Source organism: Anas platyrhynchos, chromosome 7 (assembly GCF_047663525.1).
Source record: "Anas platyrhynchos isolate ZD024472 breed Pekin duck chromosome 7, IASCAAS_PekinDuck_T2T, whole genome shotgun sequence".
NCBI lineage: Eukaryota > Metazoa > Chordata > Aves > Anseriformes > Anatidae > Anas > Anas platyrhynchos.
Window position 1 is genome coordinate 15,763,597 of NC_092593.1, and position 15,883 is coordinate 15,779,479.

The following is a 15,883-nucleotide window of genomic DNA, read 5'->3' on the forward strand; positions in this document are numbered from 1 at the left end:
TGTCTGTTGGACAGGCAGTGGCAAACTACTATAACTTTGGGGAAAAAATAATATGCAGATGACAAATACTAAATACAGTCTTGAGTGTAGAGGGAGGTGGAATCTGATCATCTGCTGCCATAAAACAAAACAACTGTATAACCTGATACCACGTGAGGTTATAAGAATAATAAAAATAGTGCTGATTGATACTACCTCTCACTGTTCAATTTATCCATGGGATTCTGACAAGATGAGATCTCTGTTGTTTTAGATTGGGTTTGTCCAGATCATAGTGCAGAATTAGGTCATTCATAGACAAATGAAACACGTCAAATGAACACTGAGGGTATTGAAATATAGATATTTGCAAAGAAGATGCTCCTAGATTTCAGAGATGACAGATCATCTCAACTGCTCACAACGTCCTTCTTCTGGTACTTACACTACCAAAATTCTGCTCATTTGGAGATATGCTTCCTCCAATTAGCTAACACACTCCTCCTCAGAGTTATCTTTCTCTCTCATAACTCCTGGTAGCTGAACAGTGACATTTGCTGCCATAATTGAAGTCCCTGGCCCTGTTCTCTGAGATAACTCTGTTCAAGCAAAAGCAGTGCCAGCTACCTTCTCATCACAGCACTTTCTTCCTGATGGGTGTGTTACTGCTAATACTGCACTCTTTTCTTTTAGCAGAGACAGTCTATACTGTCTATACTACAGATATACTTCTTCCAAACCTTAGCTTCACTGCTCTCTACCACATTAAGCTGCTCTTGGTAATATCAGAACATGAATACCTTTTTCTGCAACATACATATAACTTTATTTTTCACAGTCCCTAAACATTTAAGTTTCACACATCTCCAAAGAGGAGAAAACCAAGCCTGCAGAGAAGAGCTAAGAAAAACATGGAATATATTTACAACCACCTTCATTAATGATCTAATATTCTTTGTTTGTTTGTTTTAAATGATTGTGGCAGATATCATCGCTATAATTACATGAAACTGAGTATTCACCTTTGACAGTGACCTGAGCACTGCATGATGCCCGTCCTGTGTTGTTTTCAGCCAGACAGGTATAAATGCCATCATCTTCTGGCAAGGCATCTTGGACAGTCAGTTTTGCAACTCCATCTTCAAAAGTGGAATGGGCATACTGAATTGGCTGTTCTGCAGACAGAAAGGGAGACAATTGTCTTAATACACCCGCCATATGTTTCAAAAACACTTCTTGCTTTCAGTGAAATTTGGATGTCTAACAGTGGTCAGTATATTAGAATGCACAGCCACTGCTCTCTAGTGACTACAAACAGAAGCATCCCAAGCACAAAGCAGAATATGGTCTTCAGACAAATCTCACCATTCATTAGGTTTATTGGATGCCACCTTTAGTAGCAACAAGAAGAAGAAGGTTTATCTTGTTTTATCTGTGTTTTGAAGAGATTCTCTTTCAGACAGATAAGAGAATATATGTCTTCTGTGTTTACTTAGACATTGCCTCCATCTAGTAGTACTTTGTGTGAAAAAAAGATATTGGTATTACTGTCCAGACGTACAAAAGGGCATGACGAAGAACTTGAAGCCCCTTAAATTAAGTACTTTGCAGTGGAAGACATTCCAAGAGAGGCAGCAAAATCTAGGATGGAGCCAAGAGGCTGATTTACCAGGCACTCAATCTACACTAAAGTATGTATAGTCTGTTAGCAGACAGGTACAGTCTGGTCTGTAGCGACACGACTGTTAAAGAAGTTCATTTTAAGAAACTGGTTCCTTGAATTGGTATGGAACATGCTAAAATGTTGGTGTAGACTGGTTTAAGTTGCCTTGCTATTGTTTCGGGAACTATCATCAATCTCAGCCTTACTTTCTCAAATGCTTCTGCAATCTGTTTTCCCCATATTAAATATTTTCCACTACTGACTCATCATTGGTTGCTTTCCCAGTGTATGCAATGCTTAAGAGGGCCCGATATCTGCATAAACACCATGCTGGAAGAGAAACTAGGGTCATCTGAGAGAAGGGTGAAACTGCAGAGAAATTGTGCAGGACTTTATTAAGGACATCTGTCACTTCAGAGATCATGGTCAAAAGGAACGATCAAAATTGATTTAATTGACAAAGTCATTTAAAAACATTTGGGAAAAAAATTCTGGGGATTCTAAAAAAACATCTCCACACTATCAGCAGGGTAAGTTAAATGATGATACAGATTTTTCTCTCATCTCTGATTTCCAGCATTAACAGGAGAGAGTTACTATCTATGCACTATTTATCTGCATATGAAATTCAATTTGGAAATGCATAGATGCATCCAAATCAACATGATCTAATATTTAAAAAAAATACTGTATAATGTCTGGGTAGATGATCTCATTCACTTATTTCTCTTTAAAGTTATCTGTTTGTTAAATTAGCAGATTTTCTACAGCATGAAAAACTGGGGCAAACATTTAATCAACTGCCCAGAAGACTCTGATTTCAGGATAAACCCACTTCACGTTCTTTGCAGATCACAGATCACATATTCTTAATGCTAGTTCCTTTGAGATCCCTTTCACTCAGTTACACAGGCTGTTGTAACTGTTAATTCCAATGACATATTTTTGCATGGATTTTTTTTTTTTTTTTTTTGTGTGTGTGCGTGTGTCATAAATAAACAAATGAATATGATAAATGTTCTATGTGGAAAAAGAAAATGTGGTCTCCTTTACCATGTCCTCGAATTGAAATTTGTCAGGGCATCCCATTTCTCACTCCCACTCAATGAAACCAATATTTTTTTTTAGTGCTATTCACTGTTCTTCCTTTTCATTAGACCCCAGCAAACAAATGAAAATATTTCTGCTCCGAGGAATAACCTACAGCAAGATTCTAAGTTATATCCATTGTTCTTATATTTTGATCTAATAAAAACAACTCTCCCAGTAGTGAAAGGTTGCCTTCTCTAGAGGCAGAACAGTCAAATCTTCACGACAGCTTGGCAATAGAAACAATAACAAAAAATACCTTACTGCTGGCATGTTATGCAAGAAGAAAGGAAATTTTCCCCTGGACCATTTATTAAAAGCTTTCTGGACAGATCATAAAGCTATCCTAAAACAAAACACTACTCAGAGAATTGTTCTGCTTAAAGTTGTGATCATATTGTTTTTAAATTCATCAGAAAGATGTTCAATTTAACTTTGGAAAAAGAAAAGGAAAAAAAAGATATATTTGAAATAAAGGGAAATGGGCCTTATCCTTACAAATTAAAAAGAAGTTAACAATAAAGCATTTAAAGAAGCTAAAATAAATTGAAATTGAAATTTTGGTGAGGCCAGAACAAAACCAAAAAAGGTTTACTTTCAGGGAATTAAAAAAAAAAATAATTGGTGAAGTAAATTGGTGAAGATTCAGGGGGAAATTTAATTTAATATGCAGAATTAGAGCATCAGAACAAAAGAACTCTCTTTAAAAAGTTGGAAAAAAATATTTAAATCATTATAATAGGCCTGGAAAAGTATAAAAAAGAAATTGAAGATGGTAAAGGTGCAGAGAAGAGTAGGAGCTAGAAAATAATCCACAGTCCAGTCAAGTGGCTCTTATACGTGTAACTTGGATGAATGTGGAAGCAACTCCTTGCCCTTACAGACTCTAAGAAGTAATTACTGACAATGCACCACTTACATCATCTATTGTTTTGGCTTGGTTGCCCTGAAAAGAGAGGTCAATCTATGTATGGCTTGGAAAATATTTTAAATTTGCATGCAGTCACAACTGGTAAAAATAGTCAGTATATAAAGTAGTACTTGCATGTAACGAGCTGTTGTAAATCTTTTACTTCTCAGGTACTGTTGATATCTCAGAGGCAAACTGGGCAGCATACATGCAGCCATGCAGCTTGGTATCAAGCGCTTGCCAGCCTAGGCTCTTTTTTTTTTCCCCCCCCTCTTGTTTTCTTATGATTTGCTAAACTTAGACTTTACACTCATTATTTCATTTAGCTATGCATATTTTTCTCACTAGTCCTTTCAAAAAACAAATCCATTATTGCTGTCACACTTGGAAGACAATTTGCATTTGATATTTTCTTGTGATCTCTACACATCCCGTCCCATATAAAAAGTGTTATATTTTAAACAGTTGTGCAGTTGCTCTGGGCAGGCTACATTTTTCTCTTCAGCTGTCTACCACTTATGAACTGAAGAGGCTTTATATTCCAAGCATGAACAGCAGATTCTAACATTTTATTTTTTATTTTTTTAAAACCACACTTTTCTCCTTTATTTGGTTATGGATATAAAGATGAGTGGCTTGTAGTATCAAACTAGCTCATAGACAGGAAGGAAAAGTTTGCATTCAAATTGAGATTGCTATATCCAATTTGATTGTTAGGTAGAATACTGGCCCTAGGAGCATATATGGAATTAGCAGCATTAAGCTACCATTTATAATCCGTTCAAGTTTGTATCAAAATGGTATACAAACTGTTATGTATCACAATCAGATGCAAGACAGGGAAACATTCAAATATAATGGTATATTATAGGAGTCTTTAATAAAAGAAGTGTATTTATATATTTAAAGTAATGATGTCCCTAATTTTTATTATTGTGAATAAAAATTCAGAATCATCACTGTCTTTTATTTAAGAGCAGAGCTAGCTTTCACCTACAGAACCATAAATGGTTTAAATTCCAACTATTTGGAAAAAAAAACTAGTTGGAGTTTGGAAGTTGGAAAAAACAAAACAAAACAAAACAAAAAACCCACCATGCTTATGCCTCCTTCTGATACTAATACAATTGCACTTAGAAGCTTGGATGCAATAAAAACATTGTTGTACCTGAATAGGGGCAGACTCAGCTGAGTTCAAAGGAGGAAGGTCAAAGTAGAACAAACATACTGAAAAATGGCAGGCAAGCACAGTGCATGCTGGAGGCCTACAGAAACCTGTGGCTTATTGCCCTCCAGGGCATATTTTTTCAGGAGACAATGTCTTTCTGGATAGCATGGTTACATCGATGGAGACGTTATCTCTGTTCCTGATGAAGCGTAACACAGACTTTGAAGTCATTTGAGACAGGAAGATGCTCTGAGTGATGTGGATGACAGCTAGGTGCAACTACATCATTCAGCAACTAAGGGAACTGTGTAGGGCATGGAATACCCTTGGAACATGAAGCTGAAAAGGTTGACCTCATGGGTAGGAGTTGTCCCCTCTGTGCTTCAAGACACAATTATTTAGTTGCAACAGTGATTCTACCCCAGTCTGCAAAGCAGAAACTGCAAAGTAGTCTTCAGAGAAACAAATGCTTTCCAATGGGAGTATGTCTGAGCTTTCATTCACATGTTTTATGCTGTAAATAAAGCAGTGGCCTTTCTATTCTAGACATGGAGCTATTGGGAAGAACAGGCCAGGCTGTGGGAACATACCGATCTCAAGGTCATGGTTCATTTGCCCTGCCACCTTTTTGAGTTATCCCATTTACTCTGAACAACTTAAGAAAACCAGAGATCGTGTACAAATAATTCATTTTAAAACAATCCTAGAGGAAACAGCTTTATGGCAAAGCATGCTACTCTTTGTCCTTAAATCACACACACACAAAGATAGTCTGGGGGGAGTCTGCAAAAAATCCATTGCACTTCAGGAATAACAAAGGTGCTTGAGGGTTAAGCTGAATAAATCTGTCTGGTGTTTAATAGATGTGACTCTAAACTGAAAGAGACCTTAGTCAAAGCATGTGGTCTCTTGGATGTCTGAAATCATTTGAAATCTAAGCAAAATACTGAAGCTTTAGTCCAACTCTGATATCAAGAAGGGACTACTAAGGAAGCTTCCATGTTCAATTTGTTAATTAGAACATGGGAGGAGTTTATAGACCCTGATAAAATAAAAAAAAAAATTATGTATAATTTTTTTTTAATCAACTTTTTACAGGCATTTCTGTGCAGCACTGGATCTCAAGGAACATCTTCCTAGTAGACAAACAAAGAGAAAAACTGTGATTTTGTTATCTTAGGCATATGGATGCTAAAAATGGTTATGACCTGGCCAGCCGAATGATGAGTGGAATCTGGCATAGATTTCCTTCCAACCCTAGAAGGTGATAAGGTACATATTTTGCTTAGGACTTATTTCTCCTGTGGGATCATGGTGCCAACCTGCTACTCTCTAAGCAGAGGCTCATACCAAAGGAGTGGGGGTAGCATAGGATTCAGCATACAAGTAGCAACACAGATTTTGTTGCAGCATGGTGAAAACTTCGTTTAACAAAACCCAGGAAAACCATCTGCATACAATGTTGTCACTAGAGTCCCCTTCTGGACATACTGGAAAACTGCAGTAAGGCAGAAAAACAAAACAAAACAAAACAAAACAAACAAACAACAAAAAGCACACACACACACAAAATCCCACTATCCTTCTTGCATACTACCTGAATATAAACTGATTTTCTTCAAAGATTCTAGTGTATTATATTATGGTGAGTTAGAGTGCAGTATTCACAGCCATGCTATGTACTGATCAGAGTGGCATTTGAGACTGTGAATGTAAGTGGGTGCATGCACGTATTGCAGACCAGGGTGTTCCTTACCATTGAGAAGCCATGTGATCTGAGGCACAGGTATGCCTCCTACACAGCACTGCAGCACAAAGTCTTGCCCTTCACTCACAGTGCATCCTTTCAAGACACTGGAAAAGCATGGAGCAACCTCTTCAACTTTAGGCCCTTAAAACCAAAATGAAAATAGTTCCTTTAGCCCAAATTGACAAAATGACCTTTACCACATAGTGACTTTTTGAGGTATGGTTAGGTGGCATGGCTGGGCTAATAGGTTCATCCTGTGACAACCAGAAAAAAAAAAAATCAAAACCACAGTGATACGTTTTATTGGGAAATACAAATAATTTTGAGTATGAACTGGTAGAAATAAGGGGTTCTTTCATAATCTACAAAGCAGGCATTGCCAGCCTTCAAGCTGTTTCTTAGGTGGCGGTTTTCTGCTCCAAATTTCACCAGTTGCAGCCAGTCACTAGAAGGGTATGCAACACATTGCCAGAGAGCTCAGTGCAAAGAAGGAAAATTCTTCTCTCTGCTTGTCTGTGTTCTCCCAGTCCCTCTCCCAAGTTTCCCCTGGTTGGCAGTGAAACAGGGTGAATTAAGGATGCAGTTTACAGATGTCTCATGAGATGGAACGTGAGAGTATCTTGGGTATCCTTCTTCAACTTCAGGCACAGCAAATAGAGAAATGTTGCATAAACATGATCATGCCTCCAAGAGAAACCTAAAACCAGGTGAAAAGCTTAGAACTGAGGACAGGATTTACTAAAAAGCAAAAAAAATATCTTTCAGTAAGACCAGTAAGACAGTGCCTTCAAACTCAAAATAATTTATTACTAGAAGCTATACTTGAATTTGGCAGCATGCAATTCTCATTTCTTCACTTTTCTTACTTGCTCTACTGCACAGGATCAGTTTGTGCTCGCAAAACATTTCAGATATGCAGTGTCCTGCAGAAATGCTAAGCAACTCCAAGAGAACTACATGCAGAACAACAAAATCTTTGGCAAACTGTATCAAATACAAACATTAATAGAAAACTCCAATGGGGAACAGACCTCCCTGGGTACGAAGCATGTGATGCAAGGGTTTTAGTTATACAAACAACAAAAGCAAAAGGTCAGAGTGGAAACTGATGCAGAAAGTGGCTTGTCAGCTATCCCGCACCACATCAGTGTCAGAACTAGGAATCAGAATTAAACTTTACTGAGAAATTCCAACAGGAATTTTTCAGTCACCACCCTTTGGCAACACTGAAAAGACCAGCCACAGTTTTCAAAGTGCAGATGGGCTCACACTAGCTTACTTACTTTTGACAGTTAACAACCAGCTGGTGGAAGTCTGGCCTTTGGGGTTGAAAGCTGCACAGCTGTAAGATCCACTGTCTCCCAAGCAGGCTTTCTTTAACCGTAGGCAATGAACTCCATCTTCTTCATATATTTGGATATTTTCTCCAGTTTTAATAGGTGCACCCTCTTTGAACCACTCCACATTTGGTTTTGGTTTCCCTGAAACTAAACCATCAGGTCTTTGAATTTTTATGGACAGGTATTAGTGTAATTCTGTTATTTGCTTTAGTATAAATTAGGTATAATTTACACGTACATGATTATATAAACCTTAACGAGTCAGTAATACACTGTCTTCAAAAGACACTTTGATATTTCTGATCCTCCAAAACCTTTCAGCCAGTCCAGCTTTAAAATAACAAATGCTTGGTAACCTGAAAAACCACAGCACCTCTATCTGAAAATTCTTCCTCTAACAAATCACACACACAAAAAATGCATGTGATATTAGAGAAGAAAAAGATATTTCTGCCATTCCTTCCTATCCTGCTCAGTTGGTTTCTCTGAGTACTTATCAGTACTTCACAATCCACGGTTCCTACCACTGAAACAATTACTGTGGTTGTTCATTCTGGGACTGCACAACCTAGAGAAGAGAAAGATAGAGACATATAAAATAATTTCTCTCTCACTTGTAGGAGCATTTTAAAGTGCAATTTTAAGAAAAAAAAAAAGAAGTTATAAATAATCTACTAAAATTGTAATTAAAAGAAAAAAAAAAGAAGTGTTCTAAATATACTTCCTGGATTCATCAAGATACAGCCTTCATTACTCTTTCGAGAGTTTGAAGCCTGGCCAAACTGTGGAGAAAACACCAGTTTAATTCTGACTTTTTCATTTCAGCTGTTAGGAAGCACTCAGATCATCGCTGGACCAACCAAATATGAAGGGCAATAGTAGAATCCCAAATGAAAATATATAGAGACTGATTGCAGTTCCTCACCTGACCTTTTCCACAGCAGATTACTGTGGAAACAACATGAAATTCACCATCTATTTCTGAAATGCTTTATGAGCAGGACAACTTGCAGTGAAGGAGGGAGAACTTCCCTACTTCTGCACACAGAAGGGTAACCTGACTAACCCCAGGGCTCTGATACCTTTCATCCCTTTACCTTTGCTCTTGAATTTAATCTCCTGTCCTTCTGATGCTTCCAGGCTCTCTGGGCAGCTCTCAAATTGAGGAGGAATTCCCAAAGGGTCCCTCTTCTCCTCCGTTACAGCCTTCCGAGCTCCAGCTCTATTTTCTGCTTCTCTACTCCTTGGACCTACTTGTCCTGTCAGAGATGGGTTTTGCTGAGTTGTCGTCACGGGCTGCACAGTCCTTTTCCTGTCTTCACCCTGCCTGATGAAAGTGGTCTGGGGTTCTGTCTTTGGTTCTGGTTGCACTTTGACAGGCTGTAGTGTGATGGTGCTTGAAGTTTTCTGCAAGACCTGAGATCCCTTTGTTCCTCCTTTAGGTTCTTGAAGAGATACTGCATTGACTTCTTGGTTCTGTACTTGCTTACTCTCTTTGGCTTCTCTGGAGATGTAGAAGGCCTCTTTCTTTGCTGACACCCTGTCTTTGGTTTCAATCATGAGTTCCGTGCTGCTAGATTTGAGCTCTTTGGCAATGCCATTGCTAGTTGCCTGTTTGAACTCTGAGTTTTCAGCAGCTTTAGTAGCAAATGTTGTTGGTTTTGATGGCGTGCTGAAGGAAGATAAGTTTACAGATATATAACTCTGTATAAAGACTAATTATTATTATCAGCAATGATATAAATGTCCAAGCCCTTAGGAGGAAGATTAATTTGCCTTTAGTTATGTGAGTGACAAGAGCACTGCTCTTTCCCTCAGACAGATTAAAAACAGGGATGAAAGAGGTAAAGTGAAATTACTCATTAAATGTGATCAGTGCTCAAACACTGTCTCAACTGAGGAGTTTCTGGGTACAAATCCTCTGCTCAGGTTGTAACACGTGTTTTGTGAGTCAGACACTAGCCTTGAATATGCTGCTAGCGAGTAATTACATGAGTCCCTGGAATATCCATAGTAGCACTATGGCATGCTTTAATAAATTAAGGCTACATGTAATTACAGTTCAAAATGCCACATAAAATAGCTCCTTAAGGTGAAATTAAAATGTAAATTATGCAGTGAATTTACTATTTCTAATTATGGTGCCTTGGCAGAATAATAGAGGAGGGAGAAGTGGTGGAGTAAAAAAAATCAGTTGAATGGATGTAAAAACATAATCTATGGTATTATTAGGAGGAGTTTCTCAGAACTATGATGGATCTGTTGGTCAGAACTTGAGGGACTTGAATTTAAGTTTCCTACATTGAAATTGACTGCCCCGACCCCTAAGCTGTTACCTGTAGAGTACTGTGTCTGTCTCACACCTCCAAAAGCATAAATATTTTTCCAAGGCAGAAATGAAACATATCTGAAATTCTAAAAGTCATTTCTAACCCAGTTCTGCTTTGCTATGTTTTGTGTCACTGACTTATTCTCCCAGGGAGATTCAGGATATTTATGGTGGTACTTTCTTCAGACAGAGTTAAAGGCAATATAGAAATAATGCACATGAGATTTACAGTTACAACTGGAAGATTTTTACATTTTATGAAATATCCTTGATTTGTGAGTAAACAATGGAGGCAGAAATACTGTGAAGAACCCAGTACATTAGGAATTCCAGCTGTGGGGAATCACACTAAACTTATTTTAAGCTACGTTCCTAAAAATCACACAGACCTTAAACAAGGTAGCACAGCATTTTCAGGTCCACTTTGCAACTGACACAGAGTCAGGACAACATAAACATGTACTTTTGAAATGCCATCCTTGGCACATGAGGACAGATTTAACATCCTGAAGACTGTAAAGTAAATGGCCTTCATTAAAGTGTCTTACATAGGCAGCATAGTGCATTTCATTTCAGCATCTTCTGTCCATAAATTAAAGGAATTTTATAAAACGATTTCTTAAAATTCATAGTCATTCAATTTTAATTATCTTGATAATGTCCTAAAATATTTTTTTTATTACTTATTACTTCACCCTTACTTTTGTAGTCTATTTGCAAACAATATCAAATACTATGGCCATAGTGTATTTTGCTTTTGACAGCAAAGAACAACCTGCTCATTACTTACTTGATACTTAGGGTTTGGATGAAAAAAAAATAAATTAATTAAAACATTGACCAATTGGTACTGAGAATATGTACTATTTATATGAGAGTATATGTGAGTGTCCTCACATAGCTTTTGTTCAGATTATACAACTTGTTGTTGCATGAAGGCTCGTGCTGTAAATGTCAAAATTAGTGCTGAGAAGGAACCTTGGTATGACAAAGAAGTCCAGTAAAAACGTACCATAGTGGCTGAGTGTATGTGTCAGTCTTGTCTGGACCTGAAATAATAATAATAATAATAATAAAAGAACAGGTAACTTATACATACAATACCATGCACACTCCCATAAATTTCAAAGATTATAAGTGAAGAACACGATTAAGATCCTTCACTCTTCATATCTTCAGTCCTTTGAAGTCAAGATTAACTATCACCATGTCTAGAATTTATGGCTCAGCTGAAACAGAGGTCTTGGTCCACTTTGAGACATTTCTAGGTCAAGTAAGCTCTCGACCTTTGAGAACTATGAGTCTCAAAGACTCTCTGTTGGAGGACAGAAGTAAAGAAGAGGTTCCACCTGAGAACCAGCTCATCAAGTCCTATGGGAACTCCAAAGAGCATGCAGAAGTGGGAGAAAGACAAACCATCAGTACTACAAACCATCAGTACTACAACTGAGCATGCCAACAATGAAACTGCAGTGGTACCCTGTTTAAATCAGTGTTTCTTCACTTTGAAACATCACCAGAAAATCTGGGCTAAGCTACATTGGTGTAGCTACATAAGCTACATAAGCTACCTGGGGAAAAAAATGAAGCTCTTGGAGCAAGATTGTAGAAATAAGCGACTGCATGGCTGTAAAAGAAAATTCAGTAATTCTGAACCACTTGATTTTCTGCTAGCATTCTGCAGCAATTTCTACTACCTAATTTAATTTATAATGAAAGACTTCGGTATTATATTATTGTGGTTAGGTAAGTGGAATCATCCAGTTAGTCGAGTACGTTGTGAGAGAGTGCCCTTTTTACTGACCTGTGCTAATCCAAGAAAGAATGCGTGCATTATTCAGAGATGTGGTCAGCATCTGAAGCAAACATATACCACAACTGACCTTGTGACCCCAGTTCTGCATCATCTCTCAGGGCAGATGTACCCATTACATAACAGAAAGCTCACAAGTTCAGGGAGAGCAAGTAACTATCAAATTTCACTTTAAAAAAAAGGGCTTAGTGAACTTTATGGCCTTTTCTATGAAACATTAGTTGAACAGGCAACACATAGAAACTTTCTACAATGGCCTCATCAGATTGGAACTTACAGATAAAAAAACACACACAGCTTTAAGTGGTAAAGGCTAGTTGTGGTTCTGAGGATCCCAAATACAAATCCTTGTGTTATTTATGTTCTTGGTATCTTACAGAATGACAACACTCACCAAAAATTTCTCTGCTGGGGGCATATGTAACCTATTGATCTTGTGACTGCAGGTAAAGACAGCAGTTGTTGATTTAATTATTTCATTGGGTTCAACAACTGTTAAGCCAGCTGTTTGTCCACTGACTGATGAAATTCCTCTTTTGTGCAGTTGCTGAAGGCTTTATGATTTTGAGGCTAATGTAAAGGGTACCGTAAGAATCATCAAACTGCAAATTGAACTGTTATATGGTAAAGCATGTATGGAATAGAACATCCTGAAGTATTTATATAAATAGATTATTTTCTTTAACTGTAGGGAAATAAGACAGAGGGGATTTGGGAGTTGAGAATTTTAATCTCATTAAACTTCTTTTTATCTCTTACAGTTTTAAGTTATGCTCCTGTCCTTTACTTTCCTATTTCTACAAATACAGATACAATTTTGTTTTCCAAAAGGTAGTTGGTATAAACATGCACCCAGTTCTGTTATTCAATAAATACAAAATTAATTACTGTTTAGAATTACAACTGCAAAGTTTCTAGCTGAAGTTAAATTCTACTTTCAAAACATATGAAGATCAAAACCACAGTAAAAATGGAAAGCTGATTTTATAGAAAGTTATTACAAAGAAGCAATTAGACTGTTCATTGACATTAAACCAACACAATGTTTTCAGCTGTAGCATGCTCCAAGCTATCACAGTACCATCTAATGAAGAGAGAGTAAGATGAAAAAAAAAGTAAACGTTTATATTGAAAACACAACCAAAGATTTTTCAAAGCAATGACAGTGGTTCATTTTTGCTCTCCTGTGGATCTGTCTTTACTGTACCTTGGACAGTGAGCTCTGCAGACACAGAGGCCTTCCCAGCACTGTTTACCACTGTGCATGTGTAAATTCCTGCATCAGCAAGCCGAGCATTTTGGATTTCCAAGAACTGGATGCCAGTTTTCTCAAACATGTTGAAACGCTCACTTTGCTGCAACTGAATATCACCCTGCAAATATCACAAGACACCATGAGACAGAGAGCTGTTTGTAGGAGATGGGGAGAAAACAAGTTTGTTTGTTTGTTTGTTTGTTTTTTGGTAAAACATCAGGCAAAAATGTCTTTCTCCTATCTTTCAGCCCAATACTTTCAGTGAAAAATATCTGCATGATAAAAAAAAAAAAAAAGTGCCCAGAAGTTCTTTAATTCATAACTGCAAGAGGCTGTTTCTCCTTGCATTTTGCCATCCATACATTTTGGTTTGTTTTTGACTTTTCATTATTTACCATATTCACATCCTTACAAATATTTTCTTTTGTTGTACGTTGGCTCAAACCACTTTTCCATTCATGTTCATTCCAGGGAAGTCAAACATCACATTAAGTAACAACTTCCAGCCTGAGGAGCATTTCTCCATTCTTCAATAGCTGTATCTTTCATCAATATGCTGTATCTCTTCAGGAACTGGAAAAAATTCTACATGAGAGGACCTCATCAATGGCCAGGTGAGGAGGGTAGTAGAAGGCACTAACTGTGCCTTAAGGAGGTATTGCTGCAACACAAATCCTTTGTGGAGACCAGCTGAAGGTGGGTCTGGATTTAAGCAGTCTCTAACAGAACCCTCATGACCAAGACAAGCCACTAGCAAAGAATATATAGATGGGAGAAAGCCAGCTTTGACTCTGTTACTTCTGTCACTAAGGAACTAAACTTCATGAAGCTTTAAACTTATCTAAAAAAGATGTTTAATATTAGAGTGCTCCTTAGTCTTACACATTGGGATATTATGCAATGCAATAATTAAAAAATCTGGAGCCAGGAATAGTGAGAAGTGTAGAAGATTGATACAATTTACTTGCAAATTTGATGCATTCTCCTACAACTCCAAGATTTAAAATAAAGTGGAGTTTCTTTCAAAGGGCTACACTGAAGGTGAATCAAACCACAAGAATTTAAGGCAGAAAAATGTATATAGTTCTGTGCTTTTACATAGATCAGACAATCAGAACAATTGTTTCTTTGCTTTTAAATTCTATTCTATTTTAAAATTTACCAACTCATTCTGTGAGTAAATTTGCCTCTGCTTTAACATCAGCCATTATAGAGGATTTCCTTGCTGTCAGGCACTACAACTTTTCCTATCCCAAGTTTAGGAAGGGAAAGATGTGTTTCCTCCAGGATTTGTAAGGTACTGGTCAGTAAAAGTTCTGGGAAAAAGTGTCTATGAACTTGCTGCTCTCTGGGTGCTGTAAATCCAAAAAGCTGATTCACAGCAGGGGTTTGGTAATTATATTGTATAAGCTTCTGGTCTTTACAACTTAAGTAAGAAAAGGCAGAAGAAAAAAAATAAGCAGAGTAAGAGATTTACACAAGAACTTATTCATTAGTTCTGAAATGTGCAGTTTTAATTTGTCCATGTGTTGGCTCTGCGCTAGCCAGATGTGGTCACATAAGCTCATTTTCATGGTGCTGAGGCAGGGCTGATACACCTGCCACTCAGCAGAACTCTGCAGTGCCTTCCTGATGTGACCTGAAGTATCATGGGTTTGAGCTTGTTTTCAGTTAGCCAAAGCACACACAATTACCTTTTGAGTCATGCCTTATGAATAAAGGTATAAAAACATGCTTCACAACAACCTGCCAATAAAACTCTGATACAGAGCAACAACACATTTTTACTTTACAGAGCAAATGAATTATTGAAAGAAAGCTTTACAGTGCTCAAAATAGGTGCTGAATTAATATTATAAAGGCCTAGAGAAACCCAACTCAACCAAAACATTGTAGAGATGAACTGAGGGTAAGTTCAAGAGTGACAGGGTGTCTGCAGGCCAGCAATGGTGTGACTAGTGAACCTCTGAACAACACACCTATGGTATTTTACTGAGTAATATATGCAGACCTGTGAGCATCAAAACACGTTTTTTTAAGGACAGAGACACGAACGGGACTCAAAGAGCTGCTAGTAACAAAAATGTCATGCACTTAGTTCATTTGATTAGAGGAGGAATGTCAGATTATGGAATCATAGGGTAAAGAAGCTAACAGTGAATGGCAAAATATGTCAGGTAACCTCTACCAAACCTAAGAACAGTGTGTGAAGTACCAAAGTGTTTATCCAAGCTGCTGTTTACCATGTAGCCCTGAACAAAGAGAACTGAATGACAAATCTTATTTTGTACTGAGCTGCATGGCTGGAAAGCCTAAGTGAGTCTGGTGGGACTGAAAGCAGACTGTTGCAGCTGTGGAGCAGCTGCAGAGGGGAAAGCTGATTCTAGGCAGAGCTGCCAACTGAAGGAGATGTTCTTAGTGAGTGCTTCCACAGAACAAGGTTGCTTGTTTTCTGAGATGTAACAGCATTCTTGTATAACAGAGAACAAGAATAAGTCTGGAGTGAAGCAGGCCATGAGTAGGAAGTATGTCCCTGCCCTACAAGCAGTTTTCTGCCTTTTTTTTTTTTTTTCCAGAAAACCGGCAG

General features: G+C 37.7%; 1 protein-coding gene across 7 annotated transcripts in view; it reads right to left on the reverse strand.

The window, feature by feature from the left end:
• Positions 1-15,883, reverse strand: part of MYLK (myosin light chain kinase) — a 209,729-nt gene that overhangs the window by 99,534 nt on the left and 94,312 nt on the right. For 6 of the 7 annotated variants that reach the window (XM_072040779.1, XM_072040780.1, XM_038182230.2 and 3 more), the window contains 6 exons: positions 13,249-13,414; positions 11,241-11,277; positions 8,997-9,571; positions 7,843-8,046; positions 6,566-6,700; positions 1,002-1,154 (listed from right to left, as the gene is read on the reverse strand). In XM_072040779.1, the coding sequence (XP_071896880.1) occupies positions 1,002-1,154; positions 6,566-6,700; positions 7,843-8,046; positions 8,997-9,571; positions 11,241-11,277; positions 13,249-13,414 (1,270 nt within the window). The remainder of the gene's footprint in view (positions 1-1,001; positions 1,155-6,565; positions 6,701-7,842; positions 8,047-8,996; positions 9,572-11,240; positions 11,278-13,248; positions 13,415-15,883) is intronic. The other variant, XM_038182232.2, reaches the window with a different exon arrangement.